At 38.9% G+C, this 24,428-nt stretch overlaps 1 protein-coding gene across 1 annotated transcript in view; it reads left to right on the top strand.

The window, feature by feature from the left end:
• Positions 1-24,428, top strand: part of LOC128356084 (plasma membrane calcium-transporting ATPase 1-like) — a 104,104-nt gene that overhangs the window by 48,116 nt on the left and 31,560 nt on the right. The window contains exons 3-7 of the mRNA XM_053316520.1: positions 12,948-13,145; positions 13,405-13,662; positions 14,155-14,280; positions 14,847-14,972; positions 20,556-20,591. Of these exons, the coding sequence (XP_053172495.1) occupies positions 12,948-13,145; positions 13,405-13,662; positions 14,155-14,280; positions 14,847-14,972; positions 20,556-20,591 (744 nt within the window). The remainder of the gene's footprint in view (positions 1-12,947; positions 13,146-13,404; positions 13,663-14,154; positions 14,281-14,846; positions 14,973-20,555; positions 20,592-24,428) is intronic.

Here is a 24,428-nt window from a genome sequence, read left to right as displayed (position 1 = left end):
GTGTGTGTGTGTGTTTGCAGCCATCAGTCCATTCCAGGATTGAAATTAGTTCCAGCCCGTTCCCCTAATGGCTCCATAGATCATTGCTCTGTTCCATTTAGTAATCAGAGGACAGCTATAGTCGCGTCCTCCACGCAAGAAATTACTCTCCTTAATGAAGAAAGTGTAATTATATTTTCACTGCAGAGAGGGAGGGAGGGAGGGGACGGGAAAAATTGGGGGAAGCCTTAATGCAAGATTGAGGACACACACACACACATACACACACACACACACACACACACTGATGGACTGACACAGTTAACTAGTGTGATAACAGGCAAGTGTTAACACAGTTTCAATCCACACACTGTTTGCTGTGTCTGTGTTTTAATGTACATCAGCATCATTTTATTAGTTTGAACACATGTATTTTGAGTTTAAGTGTTTTTATTTAGTCTTATTTTAAACATTAGAATTAAAAACAGCTAAATGACAATAACAGTGTTCGAAAAGTAGTAAGAAGAAACAACTATCCCACATTTATTTAAAACCCAAATATTCACCCAGAGTCGAAAAATGAATGAAAATGAAAGCAACCCATTAACTAATGATCAGTCACCTCCATAAATCTGAGGGTCTCATCCCAGTCTTTAGTATGGGTCGAGCTCTAAAGCCACTGGATCAGTCCCTGCTTAGTAAACTGTGTGTCTTTCGATCTCCACTCCTTCAGTTTATAAAACATGCTTTCTATAATAAGTTTCTAGTGTCCGAGCCCAAGCTGAGAGCCATGGTGACGCCATTATGACACCATCAAGGTTATTTTCTCCTCCAGAGCCACAGATGACACGATAGTCAAGTATTCAGTGAAATGACTTGAAAACATCAGTGGAGTGTGGTGTGTGACTCCTTTTGAGTCTGTATCACAGATCATGGTGAGTCTAGTGAGGGAGGAGCTGATTTAGAGTTTATGGTGCTGCTGGATTTCACCGTCTGACAGCATCCCTGCCGGCTGCGCTGGCCTGAATGTGTCGTAGATTATCTCTTCAAAGTAAATCTGTTGTCTTTGATTCAGTTTGTGACAGAGAGCGGCATGTATCGATAAAATCCTCTATCGCAGAAATGTGATAGTTACATCTTTATGTATATATAGATAATGATATTAATGCATGATTAACACACCTACAGGCCAAAATTGAGTTTCAGCTTTTCATAGATATAAAGGTTGGCAGGCATTATAACCCAGTGTAGTTTCTAGTAGCACCTAGTAGTAGTTTTTTTATCCTAGGGTCCTCATCAGCAGTGTTGGCTAGTAACTAGTTACATGTAACAGGTCTACATAATGTAATGAAAAAATAAATGTAACTGTAATCCATTACAGTTACTGAGAAACCCTTAAGAAAATGTTGATGATTATAAAGGAGGTTACGTCTGAAGTCAGACTTTTAAGATTTTGCTCAGGAGGGTTTTTTTCCTTAATTTTTGAATGTTTAACATGTTACTGAATACATATACTGCTGTTTTTAATTATTTGAAATATATATATTTTTTATATTTTATAAATAAATCATGACGTGGGCTTAAATGGTGTCATAGTACTAATTAATCCCATGCCAGACTTTTCACTTTTTTCATTAAATATCTTTATTTTATATTCCAAAATCTACATGAACTAATGAATACATTTTCAAATGAGAGATAAATGTTGCTTTATAAGAAATGATCTCCCTTATAAATCATGTCAGTATCCATGACAACACACCTGAACTTAGATTTTGGTGCTTAAAGGGAGCACTTACCCTAACAGCTGAAAACATTGGTTATTTAAATAACTTAGAAAAGTAATCAAGTGTAATAAGTTACATTACTTTGATTGAGTAATTGAAATAGTTACATTACTTCTTATTTTAAATAGGTTAACTAGTAATCTGTAACCTATTACATTTACATAAGTAACCTTCCTAACTGTGACCATCAGTGGACAGTTTGCTCTGTTGTCATGGAGATGGATCCCAGACAGTGTGATGATGTCATCCGTAGCATAATGAGGACTTCCTGCTCTGTGTTGAGTTAAACGTTACACTTATTGTGTGATTTACTGCTGCAGGCTCCTCACCTCTGTTGGAAATCACACACGTATCGACCACGACTGCAGTCAGAAATACAACAGAAGAAGAAGAACTGGTGTATTTGTTTACAGTGCACCCAAACAAAGGGAAAGGAAGTCAATAATTGGCCTTTGGCCGTTAATTGGCCTGATTTCATGTTGTGCACAGGACCATAAAAGGAGTTGTTTGTCTTGTAGTTGTGTTTACGAAGCTACCACCAACTGCCAGCTAACTATTTTTAGTGAAATGACTGGAAACAGGCAGAAACAGCTAGCCTCGCTCTGTCCAAAGACACAAAACAAAACTCACTGATTAACATGTACCTCCGTTTTTTAATCCATACACTGAAGTCCAAAAAACCCCAACAAGGCTAAACTAAGTTAGCTGGCTGCTCACAGTAAGCTTCATACTTCATCATACAGACATGTGAGTGGTGTCAGTCTTCTAATGTAAAACTGCAAGAAAGTGAATAAGTGCACTTTCCCAAATGCCAGACTTTCCCTTTTTAATGAGTCCACATCAGCAGGAGATGTTGGTTTTATATTCACAGTACTGTGACACAGCTTTAGTTCCTGCCAAGCTCTTATGCATGCAATGATAATTTGAATCCAGTACAGTAAAGATGGACAGTAACAAAGAAAACTAATATATGGAGTTAATTAGAGGATCTAAATATGTTAAATGCTAATGCTTAAAATAGGATCAGAAATGGGGATTGAAATAATTAAACTATAAGGGTTTTATAGTGTTCATTTTCGTGTCAAAGAGCCAGCACAGAGCAGAGGAAGCCTGCATGCAAACCGAGATTTAACACTTCAGACTGTCATGTAGATGGATTATCTGTTTTTCACCTTGATTTTCTCACATTAATCTGTTTTCTTGCGTCCGTGCAAACACAGTCGGCGTCGGTCCTGAACCGAAGCTGATATGAATCACGCCTCTCATGTTCTAAAAAAGCAACAGAGCGGCCGTCCTGCTGTCTGATAGCTAGCTGACAGTGTGCTAACCTGATTAGCTCTGTAACAGAAGGGTTGAGTTAACAGTTACAGACTTCACACAGTTATATTTAACTGTGTGTGTGTGTGTGTGTGTGTGTGTGTGTGAGAGGTGTGTTCCTATCAGCTCACTGTTCTATGTATGTGATAATTAGATGTTTGGTCTTCAACTGCTTCTTACTTTGAGTCTGTATAAAAAGCAGCTTCTGGACCTTTAGCTAACTGTCATTGTCTTGAGTTCAACCTGATCACACACACACACACACACACACACACACACACACACACACACACACACTGGGCTCAGCTGCTGGCATGCATCTCTTTGGTTAATGTGTATTGATGAATCAGTCTGTTGCCTCTCTGGAGGTCAGTGAGGTCCTTGTCATTACTTAACCAAACCTGAGTGTATTTAATATTCAGAAGACACGCGGCGGCCTCTGAGTCTGAGCATGAGGTGTCAACTTTATTTAAACCTGAACTACAAAGAGCTTCACAAATAAGAGAGAGAGTGAGAGGGAGACAACATGTGGAACTAAAAATAAACAACTATTTTAGGGAAAATGCTAATGAACGGCGGCGTGTTCTGTCATCGCTAAGGTGAGAAGAAGACAGGAGATGATTTCTTTTTGTCTCTGTAGCTGTGTGTCACTTTTATCCCCTTCATGTTAAAGTGTCACAGTCTCTTCAAACAAACCTCTAGGATTCAGAGCTAAAAACAGACGCTCACCAGCAAATTTATGTATCTGTGTTGGACGGAGCCGACTGAATCTCCTTAAACCTGTAACTACAGTAAGTCTGCAGCTAACATGCTGGGCTTTCATTAGGTATTTAAAATCTGCATCAACAGAAAAAAAGTTTAGTCCTGTGATTCCCAACCGGAGGTGAGTACGGTATAAACACATAGCAGAACAAACACACAAGGCTGATCTTTAATATATTTATCCTCACAATAATCAATGACTAGCTGCAGCAGAATGATTGCTAAAATGAACCCTTTACATACCGTCCATATTCTGACTCATAATTAGTCTCTATACTAATTCACATTCATAAATTCCCCCATCAGTCATTAATCAATTTTTCATTAATCTTATGGAGAAAAAAGACATTAACAAAATCACTATTTTATGGTCCAGGAGAATATTTTATAGAATATGATAAATACAAAATGTTTTAATGCTGATGTTTGAATTTGTTTAATAAACAGAAGGTCAAATTTGTCGATTTGCATATATATAAAAATGTGTATCAGCTGCATAAAAATGTACAAAAAGATGCATTTTTATTTATTTTTGTTTACTGTGGGTCTCATTAGGAAAAGTCTGGATGAAATAAATGTTTTTATAGCTCTCAAATGTAAATGTGGAATTAAATAAATCAAAACTAAACAAAAATTGAACTTTTTTTAGAGGAGACTATTATTATTTAGCAGATTTTCATTTTTAAAAACAGCAAATTATGAATTGGTGCTTCAGGCCTCTAGTTGGGTGTTTCCATAGTAGCAGCTGACTGACATATAAGAGTCAGCGTTGCTAGGAGACCTGCTGTCAACTTCCATGGTGACCATTGGAGTGTGTTGACCACAACTACTGATATTAGATGTTTTAGTTTTATCATGCCTACACCGTTTTGGATTTAAGTCGTTAGCATTCAATATTTGGGAAAACCAGTTAGCCAAGGCTGCTAACGTTAGCAATGAAGCACTGATAATATATATATTTTTTTGTTCATGTTATTTGAACACATGCTGAGTCATTAGCACACTCAGTTTTTTGTTCCTCCTGCATTACAGAAATAAGGGAGGCTCTGTTCCTCCTTCATAGGTCCAGATGTTGAGATGGCTGTTGTCACCCACTACAGCAGCGAGTTTACCTGTAACCTCAGCACATCATCTGTTACTCTGTGATACAGATCATGATGTGTAGGCAGTGCTCCAATAACAGATGAGACTATTGTCAGCAGCCGACCAGTTACTGAAGCTGGCCGTCAGTATTGAGGTATATAATCTCAGGAACTTCTGCATAGTGCACATTTATATATTGTAGATTTATTGACACAGAGATCCAGTTTACTGTATATAGATTTTTTTTTTTAATCCAATTTTGGTCCTATTATTATTGATTTTATTTTTAGCACACCCTTACGCTGTACTGCTGTGTCAATTTGAATTTCTCCTAAGGGGATCAATAAAGATACAGCTTATCTGAGGTGATATTACACACTGTTTTAAGTACTCACCCATACATATATTGCACCAATTATACCAACAGTGTCAGTCAAAACCAAAAATTCATGTCCCCTAGAGCCATCACTGCTACTGCTAATGGTCACGCTCATAGTTACTGGATATAGGAGTTAAAGAATCGGTTAAGTACAGCAACTATCCTTATAATTATTATTGTTATTTATATTATTATTAGTAGTAGTAGTATTTCTTACTAGTATGCACAAACATTATTAATAAGAATTCCTGAACTGCAGTCCTCCAAGAATAGTGACCAAGATATATCTACAGAGCAAAGAGAGCAAATGGCTTATCATCAGCCAGGGTTAAATCTGAACTGAGGGAACACACACACACACACACACACACACACGCAACATACAGTGCATGTTAGGTTCAGAGGTTTCTTCGCCCTGCTGGCGTGTCAGATCTTTTCACTCTGTGGTGTGAGAAGTCAGCAGCCAATCTGAGATTCAGCTCAAGCTGCGTGACCCGAGTCTCATTCACTGTAACTAACACACACACACACACACACACACACACACACACACACACACATGCACACGCACAGCCTCAGGTCATCCGTGTCTCTGCCAGTTGAGGCAGAATGCTCCTCTTAGCGGTCAGCAACAGTGAAACGAACAACAAGACATGCAACCCTCTTCATATCTTTCTTTCTTTCTTTTTAGCTTCTTTTTTTTTCTTCCACCCATCACATCACATCACATAATTAAATGACTGTTGTCTCCGTCGTGTATCTCCGACAATCTCTCTCCAGACTTAACAAAAAACAGAACAGCTGATAAATGCAAATAAAATAAAAAAGAGATATTAATATATATTAAAGAAAATATATATATATAATTTAGTTGTTCAACGAGTTTCTATTATAAAAAGTGTTAGCCTCCAGACACATGACGCTTAGACATTGCATCATTCTGCAGCAGAGGATGTGACTGTCTGTATTACAGCCGGGTTTATTACTGTAAAATAACTGTTATCAATTTCCCCTGTCTGTTCCTGCTATAAAAAAAAAGTAAAAACAAGAATCATACTTCCTTTTTTCATTATTATTATTATTATTATTAGAAATGAAAAGTTTATAAATATTGCTACCCACAGCAGGTGGAGCTTCAATGATGGCTAACCACATCAGCTTATCGTCAAGGGAAGTTGATATTGAATTGATTTATTTTAGGAGAGGCTGGCACTATTGTCTATTGTCTTTATCTAATTAATTAAATACGTTGCATTCTGGGTACATGTATGCTATTATTGCACATTATTACATCTTGAGAGTGGAGCTAAAAGTCTGAGGCCACAATCATGAAAAAACTGTAAGAACTGATTTTGATTATCCAGAGGAGGTTTGGTAATTAAAATGTCCTGAGATCTTCAATGGACCTCAGTACTGATAAAAAAAAGTGTTTAGTGGTGCAACAGATGCTACATATTTTCAAAGAGATGGTTGGAAATGTCTGCACACCTTCCAGCAATGAGCAGCTGGATCAGGTGCTCCTCAGGTCAGGGGCAGCACATTTCAGATGAGAAAAGATGAGAGCATGCTGATTAATTTGCAGCTTTTAATCAAACGCAAACAGACCATTTCAACTCTACTGTGTCTTCATCAGAGTCAAAGGAGAGATCCTGTAAATATCATCAGAACAGCTGTAAATGTTTTAAATGACTCGGGCTTTTGCAAAGATAGTTATTTTTTAATTTTAGGAAAATGGGATGCCGAGCTCTGACTTGAGTATAATGAATACATGTCTGCAGCGAGGTGTTTAAATGGCTTTGATACCTCAGATGTCTCGCTGCGTGACCTGTGTCACCGCCTCATACCATTGCATGCTATTACACCACATATTTTCATGCATTATTAAGCAGAATGAAAGAGTTTTTTCCACCCAGAAAGACCAAAGGAAAAATCTGAAACATGGTCATGACTCCAGTATGTTGGAATTTCGACTGTCAGCAGCCATTTAAATTGTTTAATTAACATACAGTGCAGAGCAGCTTTTAAAGGAACAGTTACCAGAATAATTCAGTTCAGATGGTTCAGGAAAGGTAGACAGCAGTGTAATAATAACCTGGCTGACCGCCTCTAAGTTTACAGTGTGTTCATAAAAAGGGGATTCACCAGCCGAGAGGACGGCTTCTGTAGACGTTACCATGGCGACTGTGCAAATAGCCACATGTCACACACAGTTTATGAAAAAGGTCTAGCCCACTGATCCCTTTCTTTTATTTGATAGAAAGTTGGAGACTGCACTGAGAAGAGTAGAAATATTTTCAAATCATTATGAAACGGCTCAAATTAAACTGTTGCCGGACAGTCGAGGTAATTAAGGGGAAACACTGCTGAACTCCGTCTGTGTTTGACATCATAAACTGATCTGAACACTGATCACAAATGTCTGGTCAGATTCATAATCTTGTTTAGTTATTCCTTGATCAAATAGTTCCTAATTTAACTCATATTTATCACTTTTCCCATTTGAATGCAGCTACAGATATATATTTATCAGTATGTACGATGCTGTTGGAACATTTTAGTTCATTTATTTAACTTGCTGCACAGAGCTGTCAATTCAGGTCAGGAAAAGGCACTCCCTGATCCAGGATATTCTGCTAGATCTCACAGTCCTCCAGGACATCATCCAAAACTTAGACATTTCAGTCAGTCTGCACTTTATAAACTTAGGATAAATGTTGAAATATGAACTTATTGTTTGACACCCCATTTGACAGCCTCAAATGTACTCCAAGAAAATAAGGTTAAAGTGAATCTAAAACATGTCAAATTGAAGATGACTGCCACTGGTAGTCTGAAAACAAAGTGTGTGTATAAATATATAAGCTTAGTGTTTTAATCACTAATATCGCTGCAGTATATCTTCCAGCCACCAATGGAAGCACTTCAGCTGATAAGATGTTATAATAATAATGGCATTTCTCTATTGGAGTAAATCATGTTTTTTATGTTTTACAAGTCATGACAAATCTTAACCTTCACAACATGAGCCTCAATGTGCACTCACATCCTTTCACTTCTAGTACAGTAACTTTACTTATTGGATTATCGCTGCAGATTGAATTAAAGCGGGCAAATCAGATTTTGAACCTTCTAAATACAAATCGCTCGTAATTTTTAAATCAAATTTATATTTCAATTTCAGAAATTTGTGTGTGGGTTCACACTTTGATCTCGGAAGAACTCACAAGACGCTCTGTCAGTCTCTGCCCTTTTTTGTCTCAGCTGTGCATTTATGAAGTTGAATCACAAAGCCTCGGGATATGTGCAGATTTCTCGCTCAAGTTTAAATATTTTCAACTCGGAAAGACACGTTTTTGTGCTTAATATGCAAACCTCTAAAATTAGCTTTGTGTTCCTTTTTACAGTCGATGCTCTTTGATGCTGGAAATGTGACACAGAAAGAGAAGCTGAGACGTTAGCACCACTTGTTTCTATAAATGACAGGCTCTATTGGTTTAATTGCGGGATTGGCATCTCGGGGAGCACAGAGAGAGAGCTTAGAGGATGAACTGCGGAGATGAAAAAGAAAACAGGAAGAGGTTCTGACAACACGGAGGACCGAGGAGAAGAAGAAACAGTCCTCGGGCTCGAGTGCGGACATCAAAAAGTCTGAACAATGAGACAGGACATTAAAACCTGCTGCGCTAGTTTCATCTGCCAGAAGGAGGGCGAATGAAAGTGAAAACCATACTGTGCATGTTTGCTGAAATTCTGCAAATTGAAGAGGCATCTTTTTTAGGGGGGAGAGCGATGAAATCCATTTCTGCTGGGAGCTGAATTTTATAAACATCTGTGACAGGGAACGTGCAGTTACTGGAACTCTGCTTTTACTGCAACATCATCTCCGAGCTTTAATCTGAGCCTCCGCTGAGATGTTCACTAACAACAGCCAACGCCCGGCACCAGATGAAACCCGCCGTTGCTATCTCAACATTAAATTAAAAACAGAAAACCCAAAAAAGAAAAAAAACACACAGTATCGATCAAACACACACAAAAAAAAGTGCTCTGTTTTTCTTTATCTTAGTGTGACAGGAGCTTTCAGCATCAATGACTGGTTTAAAAATGATCAAACCAAACTTTACACTAACCCACAGAGTGATGAAACAGAGCCGATCAACACTTTGACAACCAGTGTATTTTTAAAATCTCTTTGTGCACCAACACGTGAAGATGATGATACTCAGTTAGAGAGGTGTTATGGAGCTTCATAAACTGCAGCTAATCTCATCTCAGCTAATCTCATTTCACTTCACCTCCTTTGCTCTGACTTCATCTCATCTCATACGTTATCCCATCTCACCTTACCTCTCATTTATATATGATATGTATGATACTGTATGCCCTCATCTCAGTTTATGTCATCTCATCTCAGCTCTCTTCATCTCACATCATATATTCCCATCTCATACCATTATCTAACATCATCTCATTTGATCTAATTTCATATAACCTCATATCGCTTTCTCATCTCATTTGACCTGGCCTCCTTTGACCTCATCTCATTTTATCTCGCCTCACTTAATCTCTTTTTTTAACCTTACCTTACCTCAACTGGTCTCTTCTGTCTTCACTTCATCTCCTGTCCTTTCATCTCGTCTCATGTGATCTCATCTCTTCTCATCTGCAGTTACTTCACCGTATGTCGTCTGATTTCTCTCACCTCACTTCATCTCATCTCATACTTTATCCCATCTCATCTTACCTCTCATTTATATATGATATAAACTGTATGATATGCCCTCATCTCATTTTATCTCATCTCACAACCTCTCATCTCATCTCAGCTATCTTCAACTCACATCATATAATCTCATCTCATACCATTATCTCGCCTCACCTAATCTCTTCTTTTAACCTTACCTTACCTCAACTGGTCTCTCCTGTCTTCACTTCATCTCCTGTCCTTTCATCTCGTCTCATGTGATCTCATCTCTTCATCTCTTCTCATCTGCAGTTACTTCAACATATGTCATCTGGTTTCTCTCACCTCACTTCATCTCATCTAATCTTATCTCATCTCATATCGTCTAATCTCTTCTCACTGTACCTCATCTGGCTTCCAACATCTGTCATCATCTCATTTCCTCTCATCTTCCATAAACATCACCTCATCTTATTTAATCTTTCATCACCTCACTTCCTCTAACTTCTTATTACATCATCTTTACTCATCCTACCAGCAGTGATATTCCCTCACATCATTTCGCCTCCTCTCGTCACCGCTCATCAATCTCATGTCATCTCATCACACTTGACCTAATCACATCGCATCTCACCTCATCTTATTTCAGTCTGCTGAGCTTTGAATTGGCAAATAATTGTGACATTGAAGCAATTCAGTCAAGGTTACATGACACAAGTGATGTGATTAATGAGGACGCTGGTTCCTCTCTGTGTGTCGATGAAATCTCTAAATGGCAGAAACTGGTATCTGGTAGTTTTTACTCTGCAAAGAAAAGAGAGACTAATAATAATGAGAAGGGCATGAAGAGGAGGAAGAGGAGGAGGAGGAAAAATCTTCATTCAGTCTGTCTGGAGTGAATCATCTAAAAAGGGAATAAAAGGTCATTATTAAAAGACATGAAGACAGAGACACGTCTGAGCTCGTGTTCATGCCGACATACAGAGCCTCCCTTCATGAGAAGCTTTGGCTGTGCGGTGTGTTCACATTCAGATCACGTTCCGCTGCACATCTCCCCAAACTCCACCAAGAATCCACCAGCTGCCATGTTGCTGTCCACACAGCCGTCCAGGAGGAAATGACAGATTTTACGGTTTTTACTAAAAAAGCATCCAGACAAAGAAGATCAGTTAAACTAGTTTTTTATTCAGATTTGTCCCCACGCACCCAGTAGTCGCTGCAAATAAACATAATGCACCACAGTTAACGTTAACGAGGTCCTGTGGAGAGCGGAGACCAGCTCAGCTCAGTAAATCTTCTGGTAATACAAAGTGAATATAAACACAAGCTGCTGATTACCCTTCATTAATATGATAAATAAATAAAAATCAGATTTTTCTCCCAGTTTTAATAAAAAAAAATAAACACAAAACGAGCACTAAAGACAAAGCCCTGCTGTTCTAGCCCCCCCCCCCCCTGTTTGCATTCGGGTCAACTGGCAAATCTATTTTGTTTTTCTTGTCTTTATATGGGGAACGAATGAGGAGCCATATATGAGTCACTGCTGGAAAATGACAGTCAGAGCTCTGGAATCAATAAGTGGCAGATATTGTTTGGTCTTCAGTAATCAGATGATGTATGAAATATTTTTCATGCAGACAAACAGGAAGAAAACACATCAAACAGATTTTTCAGTTAACTGATTTAAGTGATTAGAAGAAGAAATCTTGTGACTTATAAAGATAAGAATATATCTTCTAATGTATTACTTTATTTGTTTTTGATGTTTAATTATTGATTGTTTTGGGTTTAATTTCGATTCCCAAATGAGGGTTAAATGAAGATCTTCAGTTGCTGCATGCAAGCCAGCTGATTCAGACCGGGTCGGCCTAATCAGGTGGTGTTATGCTGACGTGGTTTGGCTCTGATGAAGCAGCAGATTGTGTGTTTAGTCGGCGGTGGACTGCGGGGGGGAAGTTCAGACCAGTTCAGGATACCAGAGACTCATCACAAACAGAGACAAACACGTAACGGTGGTTCCCAATCTAGGGGTCGGGATCCACACAAGGCGTCACAGGATAAAGATGAAGGGTCCCAGAATGATTGACAACAGAGGAAATTAGAGAAAACATGTTTCTGAGGCATAAAATGATCTTTATTTTATCTTCAAATGTTTCCTTTTATACTTGTCACTGGATCATTTCACCTTAAAATTATTAAAATGTAACAAAATCATTGCTTTTTAGTTGAACTGATCACGACTAGTAATGAAACCAGTGATGAGAGTAAACTGCACAGCATCTTACAGTTTATAATTAACCCAAATCTGTACAGCTGCACCTCAGTGCACCAATTTCTGCTATTTCAGCAAGTTAGAAATAAAGAACACAAAACTTAATATTTTCTCTGGGTAGGAAACGTCTCTTTTGGTGATTCACACAAATAAAACCTATATATGGAAACGCTGCAGTCTTTCACGGCAACAAAAGTGGGTCATGTTGCGAAACTTCTGTTTATAGAAGTCTGTAAAACCCTGAGTTTTCATCACTACGGGTGCATGAACATCTATTTGATTTAAACTCGTAGTATTCAAGGGACAAAGCTACCACATGTTTCTGTACAGGTTATATTAATTATGATCGTGTTGATCTTTAATTTAAAGAAATGGGTCTGTCTAATGATTCCTGACTTCATAAGAGGAGGAGATTCACTTTAAAAATAACTTGAAAGGAAACCTTGTGATTCTTAAAGCAACAACAACACAAACAGTTACTTAATGAATCCAATTATTACTTCATATTTTGCTTTTTTTATAAAAGTATTGAAAGAAAATGAGTTTAATAATGTCTCAACATCTATATATCAACAGGTTGATGCCTGTCAGGTCATATTTCCTTGTAAAATAAAATGTTCATTTCCATTTTTTAAGTTTTCTGTGTTGATGTGAATATTAACGTCTTGTGTTTCGTGGCTTCAGGTCTTTCTGGAAACCCCGTTGATCTGGAGAAACGTCACACGGCTTATGGACAGAACTTCATCCCCCCAAAGAAGGCCAAGACGTTCCTGCAGCTCGTGTGGGAGGCTCTGCAGGACGTCACGCTTATTATCCTGGAAATCGCTGCCATCATCTCGCTGGGTTTGTCCTTCTACCATCCACCAGGGGGCGACGCTGAAGGTTGGTTTTTCTTTAATGACAAAATGATCCTCCAGTATTCCTAACATCCTGACTATGACCCTGTGCAAAGACTAAAAGAGAAATGGTGGTAATAACAGCAATAATTTGGCTAAGATTAGATGTGTTGTTAAAGCTAGTGTTACTACTTGAAGCTGTTGGTTAGTTTTACCTTTTGACAGAGCTGCTCTGATCTGTTTGGACTCGTCTTTTCAATTTGTTGAGAATGATTGGATTTCAACATGTCGTCTTCCTCTCTCAGCATGTGGACAGTCTGCAGGCGGCGCGGAAGACGAGGGCGAGGCTCAGGCCGGCTGGATCGAGGGCGCCGCCATCCTGTTCTCGGTCATCATCGTGGTTCTGGTGACGGCCTTCAACGACTGGTCAAAGGAGAAGCAGTTCCGTGGGCTTCAGAGTCGTATCGAGCAGGAGCAGAAGTTCACCGTCATCCGCAAAGGCCAGGTCATCCAGATCCCCGTGGCCGAGATCGTGGTGGGAGACATCGCTCAGATCAAATACGGTACGAGACTTCACATACCAGAAGGATATAAGCCATACTAAGGATCAGTTAATGTGGCTGCCTCAGTATTTTAAGGACAAACTCACAACATGGCTTTATTATTCTTTTATTGTCGTTTTCTATCTATTTAATGTTCATGCTGTTTCTAAATTGATTGAAGATGTTTTCAAATCTAGTAGTTTCATATACAGAACATGGCCAAAAGTATGTGGACACTTGATCATTACATCTGCATACATGTGATTCTAAAACTATGAGCATTAATCTGATGTAACAACCTCCATCTGGCTGCAGGAATGTCTTCCCATTCACTGATATTCAATATTTAACGTCATGCTCTGGTCTTCATCAGAGTTTGAGGTGAATTAAAAATCAGTTTACACATGAGCTGTTTTGAGAAATGACTGAAATTCAGGTCCACAATAAGAAGCTTTTCACATCCTGGCGCTGATAGCAATAAGACTCTCTGACCTTTGACCTCTGTGCTTGCAGGCGACCTGCTGCCCGCTGACGGGATTCTGATCCAAGGCAACGATCTGAAGATTGATGAGAGCTCTCTCACAGGAGAGTCCGACCAGGTCCGCAAATCTATGGAGAAGGACCCCATGCTGCTGTCCGGTGAGTGCCTGCTCACTTTCACAATGGAACCAACACTGATGACTGAGCTCTGAAATGATTCTGCTGATTTATTTATTTTACGTCCCGTCCTCTCCTTCACTCATTCTAGATAATAGATTTCCTTTGTGCAATCCTGACCATGTAGCAAACCTTTCAAGAGTATGAACAAGCACCCACACGTTTCTTTTCTGCCTCACAACATCTGTAAAAGTAAACTGGCAAGCCTTAAAATGAACGCACAAGCTTGCAAAACAGTGTTTTACAGGCAGACGTTTAAATGTTGAGAGACTTAAAATGGATTTTGCATGCACATACTTGAATATGCAGCTTAGAGTTTACAGTACAAGCTTACAAAACTAAGATTACAGGCAGGAATTAGAGGATATCCCATACCACCATGAGTAAAATCAATCACACAGCACTCACTTACAACAAAAATGCTTACAGGCATCTTTTAAAAGTATTTAACGATGCAGCTGAAGAAAAGAGTAGGCAGATAAAACGATGGAGAAACTACATCAACATCGATTATTAGAGTTTCAGTTGTCTTTTTAATCTCTCCTCAGGGACCCACGTGATGGAGGGATCAGGCAGGATGGTGGTGTCAGCTGTCGGCCTCAACTCTCAAACCGGCATCATCTTCACCCTTCTGGGCGCCGGCGACCACGACGAAGAGAAGAAGGTCAAGAAAAGTAAGACATGAGACAAAGCCCCGCCCCCGTCACACACATCTCAGAAACACAAAAGAAAAGAACACACAACTCAATGTTGAAGTGTTAAAGGTCATACGAGGACAGTAAGTGTGTGAAGTGTTGCGAGGAAGGTTTCAGCTAGAAGACAACTATCACCGTGTCAGCTTCTGAATACTTCTACTCTAATGTTTGAACAGTGCAGATTGGAAGTATTTGCACGTTTTTTTTTTTTTATCAGCTGGCGTTGATATGAAGTTTCTGCTGTCGCACTTGTGGACTCTGTCAGCAGGTAGAGTTCAACAAGTCTGGGCTGATAGCAGCAGAGCTGTTTGAAGGGTGTAATTGTAGTATTTTAACATTAGCGAGTTTCAATCTTGAGCACTAAAGCATCATCAGTGAATAAATGAGACCACGGATGAGTTTATCTATAATGATGATGTTATTTTTACACTGTGACCGTGAACTCAACACAACAGACATGAGAATAAATTGCCCGCTCGTAGCTTAGCCCCCCTAGAACTACACACTGTCTGCCAGTCTTTGTATTTCTCTACATGTTGAAGTGGTGTAATAAGAGGCTGCTGTGAGAGAGATACTCTACAGAGTTTGGCGGGTGGTGTCATTCATTAACACCTCCTATAAAAAACAGGAAATAACACACAAGAGTAAAAAGTGTAAGAATGGATTAAACTGTGTGGTTGTCTGCTCTAAAAATAAGCTGGTAATATTAGCAAGGCCTGTTCAACGTGTTTACTACCTACAGTTGTAACCTTGGCTGTCTGAAAACCATTCACCTGCACACCATTACACACTCAGTAGTTTAGAGTAGAGACATTTATGAATCATCGTCTTCTTTCTTCATCGAGTGTCATTCAACTATATTTTTACGACTCTGAAACCACACGCATTGTGTCATGGGTTTGTTTATAGAAAGTACATCCTGCAGTATGAACACTACTTTTCCTTTCCATCATGAGAGTATTTTAAGGTATTTAGAGCACGCAATTCACACTCACACTCAAATTAAAAGGCTAAATATATAGTGCACTTGATAATAAATAGATGCAGCCCTTCTGTCACTTTCAAGGCTAAAAGTTAGCATGTAATTAGCTGATAGCATTATTTAGTGAGGTTAGAAGTTACATTAGTAGGAAAATCCACTATGTGGGAGCTGGTCCTCTGTGATTCAGTATCAGAGTTTAGGGGTAATATCACCGATCTTCTACATATGTGATCAGCTGTTCAGCATCTTACCTGGGACCTTTATCCTCAGTCATGTGTGTATCCATTAAATGCACATTTAGGGCACATTTTGGGCCTGGGGTTTAATTTGGAAACATAAAAAAAATTAACAGGAAACAGAATTTTTAAGAAACGCAGGAGAGTCGACATTTGTTAGAGCTGATTTTGGCAAAATTGACGCTCAAATATGAGAAGCTGCTTTTGTTTACTTGTTTCCGAAACTATGACTTTAAAAAAAAAATATATATATATATATATATATATATATATAATCCACCAAAATACATATAATCTGTTAGCTCGGTCACCTGAATAAACTCTCCACCATGGTCTCATTTATTCATGGTAATTTATGGTCTCTATTCAGAGGTATCGATTCGACAATGATGTAACGTTGGTTGAAAAAAGCGAAATGTATCCTTCCTGTTTTACATAAAGTTGCTTTTTGAAGTGGAACCCTTCAAAAGCCAAAGTCCAGTGTTCGTACTATCACAGCAGAGCAGTTTGATGTAAACCTACAGGCTTCTGCAGTCGGTCTCTATTGCTTTTGATTTGCTTGTGATCATGCTAACCCCCTTTTACTCATGTCTCCTTATTTGGTTTGTTTTCTGTCTTATCATTTGTTTTATTGGCTAAAGTTTGAGTTTGTCAGGCATTCATTGTGAATTTGGCTGAATGTACCAGCTCAGCGGAGAGAGACGCCCAGGTTTATATTTCGGCCTCCAGTCACTGATTTAAAAAAAACAAAACAACAAACATACACAATCTAGTAATGACTTCCTAATGAGGAGAACCATGTGATCAAGCTGCCACAAGACACGTTTCAGTTCAGATTCAACTGATGTCAAACTGAAAAGGAGACAGCACTGAGTTTAAATTTAAATTAGCATCTCACACACGTCTGTCAGTATTTTGACATTTGTGAGGTAATACATCCGAACCATAACCTTAGCCTACACCCAATTCTAACCATCATCCTAAAACCAATACTGAACACCCGAAAGACTCTTTGAAGAAGTGAGAACTGTACAAAATGTCCTCACTTTTTTAAACTGTCCACACCCACCAAGTCTGAAATGCTAATCGGTCCTCACAACGATAGAAGTACAAGAACACAAACACATGCGCGCGTGCGCACACACACACTTGTGTCTCTTGTGTTCTAGTAAAAGCACAGACTTTACTGTCACACATGGTTGCATCAAACCCCTGTACACACACACACACACACACACACACACACACACACACACACACACACACACACACACACACACACACATATATGCACACACATTCACGCACACAAGTCACACTCACTGGTTATCTTACAGGCATAAGAGCCTTCAGTATGTTCAAACACGCACGCGTACTTGCAGCACTTCAGCCTCTGTCATCAATCACAAGGCACCAGCTGAATAACAAAGAGCTGTGTGTGTGTGTGTGTGTGTGTGTGTGTGTGTGTGTGTGTGTGTGTGTGTGTGTGTGTGTGTGTGTGTGTGTGTGTGTGTGTGTGTCTATTCACAGTGTAAAGGCAGAGAGCTCCATATTAGGATGACAGGAAGTAATTGCTTCTTTTTTCCTAAAGAGGATAACACACAGGATGTAGCAGACCGCTGACCTGAATCATAAACATACTATTATGAGCCACATGTTTATATTCACACTAGGATGCCATCAGAGTCACTGCAACAGCTAAAAAAACTCTGAACCAGTGTACACATTATCACATTATTTAATATAACTGGCAGGTTCATCCGATATATCCACAGTAAGTGTTTAAATTGGAAGATTAACACACTTTTTCTACATTTCACAATCCACTTCAGAACAATTGTTAGACACTCACGTCAAATAAAGTCAAACCTTGACCTCAACAACTCATCCTCCTGACATCAGACAGCGGAGAGATGACAGGAAATTAAATGAGGGGGACGACACGCGGTAAAAGTTGTCTGCCAGACTCAAACTGTTGAGTGTGTGATTTATGGTCAGCGCTTTAACCTCTAGGTCACCAAAGTGTCCCAAAAAACCAGGAACGTTAAAAGTTTAGACCTTCAAACTGCTGCTTGGATGGATGCAGTTTGAATGCTAATGTCTGCTCAGAGTGACAATGTTAACATGCTGATGTTTAGCAGGTATAATCTTTATCATGTTGCTAACGAGCACTAAACACACATAGTACAACTGAGGCTGAAGTGTTGGACAAATTATAATTTTTGACATAATGAAAAGTTAGAGAGAGAGTGAGAGAGTGTGTGTGTGTGTGTGTGTGTGTGTGTGTGTGTGTGTGTGTGTGTGTGTGTGTGTGTGTGTGTGTGTGTGTGTGTGTGTGTGTGTGTGTGTGTGTGTGTGTGTGTGTGTGTGTGTGTGTGTGTGTGATCTGCCAGAAGGAATAACAGGAAATGACAGGTGACCTTTTTAAAAATACTCATTACAGCAGCAATAAAAAGTCATTATTCATAAATGGTTACAGGCTGACGCGCACACAGCAGATAACTGGCTTGAAATCATCAAAGAAATTCATGAGATGGAAAGACTGACTTTGCTTTTGTAATTAAGAAATGACTTACACACTGAAAGATAACAAAAAATGGATCATACAGTATATATATTTGTTGGATTAAGGAGAGGCTGGTGGTTTTGCCCTCTCGCACCCATCCTGAAAGTTTTTGCCAGTCATGGATGATCACACAAACACTTTTTATCCTTAAGACACAAATTGATGTTGTGGATGACGCAAAGAATTGAAAGTCAAAGTTATTACTAGTCATCTTCTGCATATTAAAATTTAATGACAATCCATTTAATAATTGTTGAGATATTTCAGTCTTAACCAAATTGGAGGTCTGACTAACTAACTCCATCCCTAAAGCCATAGTGTTTAACAGTCACAATTAAACTGAGCTCATTAAGAACCAGCACAATGAAGGGCAGACAGTAGACTCACAGGTCAGACTGACGACCATCTTCCAGGTTTTGTAGTTAAAACTGAGCGGAAACAATTAAACAGTTACAGAGTTTAAAAAGTCCAAAGTCTTTAGGGCGGCCCTCTATATTAGGGTGATCATATGAAATCTATTAAAGAGGAGAATAGTGGGAGAGTATTAGGGCTGTTAGGGCGATATGCTTTATTTTCGATTCGATTCTCTAACGATTTTTGGGTCCCGATTCGATTTAAATTGTGATTCTGATTAAACAAGTATTACGATTTTATATTTCAATGATTGTGATTTTCTTTCCTTACACAAGAACAGGTTGAACCAAACACTTGATAATACATCATAAGTCATATTTACACACATCACATCAGTTTGTGAGATTTATTTTTAAAACAGTTCACCTGCCCTCACAAAAAACATCCTTATCCACCAACATCTTACAATAAACTAAACTGCTACATTTAGCTGGTCTTTAGAAAGGGAAAAAATAAATAAATAAATAAATATATAAAAATCGATTCTGGTAAGAGAACCGATTTTTAAAAATCGCCAGAAAGAGAGCCCAAGAGAGAGTATATTTTCCAGTGAGGCGTCTGCTTGATCAAATGTAGGCTTGATAGTCTCGCCGCAATTCGAGCAATCATCAGATGATCGTCGGCCGGAAAGATCTCCAGTTAACCAGGCAGTACAAACAATCTACATGTACTATAGATATACATGTAACATTTGGAGTCTACACTGTATGAACAACGCATCAATGAATGTACGAATGAATGAATCAGCAGAAGATGAATAAAACAAATATGTAGAATGTAAAGAAGGATGAATGTAACTATACTCTACGTACTGTATATGCTGTTACATCCAAAGCAGAAAAACTACAAAACTGAGTGAAATACAGATTACAAAATGAATTTATGGGATACATAAATACACCATCAGGTAGTTTGAAGAGTTCAGAAACATTGAAGTTTGTGTAGTCATTTAAAGATTAACAAAATGAATATCAGTATATGCTCTGCCTTTGGTGTGTGTGTGTGTGTGTGTGTGTGTGTGTGTGTGTGTGTGTGTGTGATCAATCTTTATTTAAACCCACTGTGAAAAAAAAGAACACTTCTGAATTGTACACTACATTTTTTAATTGATTTAATTAGCAATATATCGATAAATTGATTAGCTCTGCTGTCAAACCTTGTGGCTATTGGTTCTCCGCAGCAGGAAGTTGTGAATCTCTCTCCTCTGATTGGTCCATTCCTGCCCACTACACACACACACGACACACACACACCTGTGGGTTTCTATCAGTTTGAACTTTGTGTTCTCCCTCAGTTTGTTTTGATCTTTATTTTTCCTTTGAGCCATCTTATCAGCATTCCGCCCTCTCTCTCTGTCCGAACAGGTAAAAAACAAGGACCCCCCGAAAATCGCAACAAAGGTAACCCCTCCATTCATCCATCTGTCCCTCTGTCCCTCCATCCTCCCTGTTGCTCACCCCCTCCTCACCCTCCACCCAGCGGCAGGAGGGGAGTGTCCAGTCCATCTCTTTCTCCCTCTCTCCCTCTCTCTCTCTCTCTCTCTCTCTTCTCCTTCTCTGCTGTATAAAGGGGGACGTTCTCTCGCCTTGCTTTACCTGTCAAAGGGTGCAACTCTCAACCTTCAAGTCTTTGCACAGCCAATCACAGCGTCCACAGTTGTCACGGTAACTGTCAGAGGGTGATTAAGGAATGATTTATTTGTCAATCCTGAGTGTGAAATGGGACATTTTGAGCACAGAAAAAAAAAAAGAATAATTGGAATATTATGAATGTGTGTGTTTGCTAATATCAACTTTGGCATTCAATAATCACCTCTTTAACGAAGCCAAACTGGCTAATGTGATGATTGCCAGCTGCACAGCTGAGGCCTCATAATCACTAATATGGTTCCATTAAAAAACTGTTTCTCAATTTAAATACATCTAAATCTAACATGTAATTTTGTTGTGCTACATGTCATTTTAAAAGCCTGCCATAAGGTCGTTTGGAGTTGAAACGACTGCTTGATTAGCTGATTAGTCAGTGATGTAGTGTAGTGTGGATGTTTGCTGGTTTTCCTGGTCTCCTCTGAGGTTAAAAGAGAACTTTTTCAGTTTTGAACTGTTGGCTAACAATTTGAATATGTTAAGTTAGGTTCTTACAGGCAGTTGTGACTACTTTCTGACACTTTAAATACTACAGAAAACAATTAATCAATAAAGTAATTGAAGTTTAATTGGTAATTTTAGGATATATCGAGTTGTAGGTAATGAGTAAGATAACAATATGAATCTTACACTCAACGCAGTTAAAGTTCAATTTATTATTAATGGAACAAAAACTTAGTTAGTTACAGTTTATCTGGCAGAAGTGAAATAGGTAGATACCAACTAAGATAATTAGGCTGCAAGCTAATAAATGACACTTTAAACTTCTGAATTTAATTTTTATAAAGGGTTAGAAAAAAATTGACATGTAACCAAAAGTTTATAAACAACTGCGGCTGAGTGAGCGTTGGGGTAAACTTGAGAGCTCACAGTGCAGGAAAAACTGAGAGAGAGCAATTACTAAAAGCGAGGTTATTATGGTGCACTTATGTGGGAGAGAACAATCTGGCTTATGAATATGTTTATTGAGTGCAAAATAAATTGGTTGCTCAAATTGAATGATTCTGTCGCTGATATCTCTTATTTAAAAAAATATATAAATCATATGCTGGCAAAAAAACTCTTCATGTGCTCAAAATGTCCCATCGTGCTCTCAGGGTTGAAGCACGATTATAAATCCACCAGCCGACTGCCAATGATGGGTCACGCTCGCCTGATCTCTGAGGTGCCCTTCATGTGTGACGCAGTGTTGAAATCAAGCGCACCCTCACTGATTTTACATATTTATTTTATATAGTGGACTAACAGACTGCGTGTGTGTGTGTGTGTGTGTGTTGATGGCGTCATCGCTCCAAAACCGACCAGCCAACCATCCTCCGTGTCCCGTGTGATCCAACACATGTCCAACTTCCTCCGCAAGCTGTCTCAACACACACACATACACACATACACACATACACACATAAACATACACACACACACACCTCCCCTCCTCCCGACCTCCCACGGTTTGAGCATCTGCTGCAGACAGAATGCTTCTTGATGCACATAGAAACACACACACACACTAACACACACACACACACACACTAACACACACACACTCGCTGCTCTTGGACGCTCATCACACTTTGGCTCAGAGTAATAATTCACAGACCTGCAGTCACGGGTGACCTCCACCGAAAAAAACAACACACCCCACCAAACACCAAAAATCTGCAAAAACACCTTCAACCACATCCAGCGTTAGAGCTCTGAGTCAACTCTCACCAACACTCTGCAGCTCTAAAGACTTTATCCTTTTTTAGAGCTTCTCACATAGAAATCAGTAACTGTAGCTGTTTGCACTTCACACAGAGAGCAGAAGTCATGACGTCACGTTCGGGTTCCCCTCTGCTCCACCAGCTTCTGTAACTCACGACAACCTCTCATTTCTTTCATCTGGTCTTTCTGGTTTTGTGCTTGTTGTCTTTCCATATTCCAACACAGATCACTATCCTCTACAGTACTTTACTATCAGATATTGAAATCTTTGTAATATTAAGTCATTTTATGAGAAAATTTGTAGCTCCCATGAAAATTCACCAGCGCGGCAGCTCTGGTACTTCTGCCATTATGACTTAGTTTTATTAATCTCCATAAAAATTCACCAACGCAATCCTCTGATGTCATTTCTTCAACTTTTTAGCTTTAATCTCAGCCGGTTAAAAACACCCATAGTCTTGCTATGCTCCAGGGTTTATGAGAAATGCTCATCACTAGAGGCATTCAAAGTAAATATTGATAAAATATACAGAATGATGAGTCTTTATTTGTACCTGTTTGTGTTACTATAATGCCAGTCTTTCCTTCTTATTTCACTTCATCTCTCTATAATGTGTCTAGCTCTGTATCTGTCAGCTCATGGTCGTGTTCTTCTGCCCCCTACTGGCCAAAATATGAATGAACGCAGCTTTGAAATTACAGTCCCCATTAGAGCTGTCACAATAATTATCGACTTATTGTACATTAACGTAATTATACATCACGTCTATATATATCGACGTATCTTATGATAAATGGTCATGACCTTGATCTTTTTTGTACCTCAGCATTGCCACACTTTACATTAACAGCTAAGAGGTTATTCATGTCACATTGGCTAAGTGAGTAGTTGCCTCCATTTCTCATTGTGCAAGTCCTGAGTGGAGACTGCAGAACAGAGCGGCGGCGCTTATATGGAATCAAAAGTAAATAACTCTGTTCTGGTCCATAAGGCAGTCTGTGTACTATTATATTATCATTATATCAGTGGTATAAAATGATCTTCAAATGACAATAATATTGTTTATCGCGATTATTTCTGAGACAATATATCGTCCAGCAACCGTAGTTATGGTGACAGGTCTAGTTTATGTTGCTACAGTGTCAATGGGATCGTGAATGAGCTTTTCTTACTTCTCTTCTGATTTTGCTTCAGCTCTATATAAATGTGTAGGAGTCTGTATGTGTCAGCTTATGGGCGAGTTCTTCTGCCCCCTAATGGCCAAAATATGAATGAATGCAGCTTTAAATTAAAAGTCCCAGCTGATGCTAAACACACACATCCGTTAAAAATACCTTAAAAAAACTTTGTTGTTCATTATTGATCATTGTTGAAATCTATGTATGTAGTCATCATTATCAACTGTCCATCACATTTTCTTAAAGCCCACAACATTGACATCTTTTCCGACCAACAATCTCAAACCCGAAGATATTTTGTCTTCTACAGTAGTATAACAGAAAATTGAGGCCTCCAGTGTATTTAATAATTTATGGAGGATTTGAAACACTACATTTATGCTCCACTTCAGTTTTCCCATCACACATATCAGTACATGTTTTATATTCTGGTCACTGTGATTTTCTGATGACCCTGGTGAGAAAAACAAACAGATTCAAACAACGCTGTGATGTTTTTTTATTTTTTCGGCTGAAGCGAGACCGTCAGTGTGTGTGTGTGGGAGTTGCACCCTTGCAGTATTAGTGGGCTGTGGGCTGTCGTCTGTTCTGTTTGTGTATTATTCTTTTCTTTTTCTTTTCTTTTTTTTGGCCTTTTTGATTCCTCTCATTCCTCCTCACTGTTGCCTCCTTGCAGGGTGTTGCTCAGGACTTCATGTTGTCTTGTAA

The sequence above is a fragment of the Scomber japonicus genome, chromosome 3 (genome assembly GCF_027409825.1).
Source record: "Scomber japonicus isolate fScoJap1 chromosome 3, fScoJap1.pri, whole genome shotgun sequence".
Classification (NCBI taxonomy): domain Eukaryota; kingdom Metazoa; phylum Chordata; class Actinopteri; order Scombriformes; family Scombridae; genus Scomber; species Scomber japonicus.
Note: the sequence above shows the minus strand (reverse complement) of the source record. Positions and strands in the feature narration are given on the sequence as shown.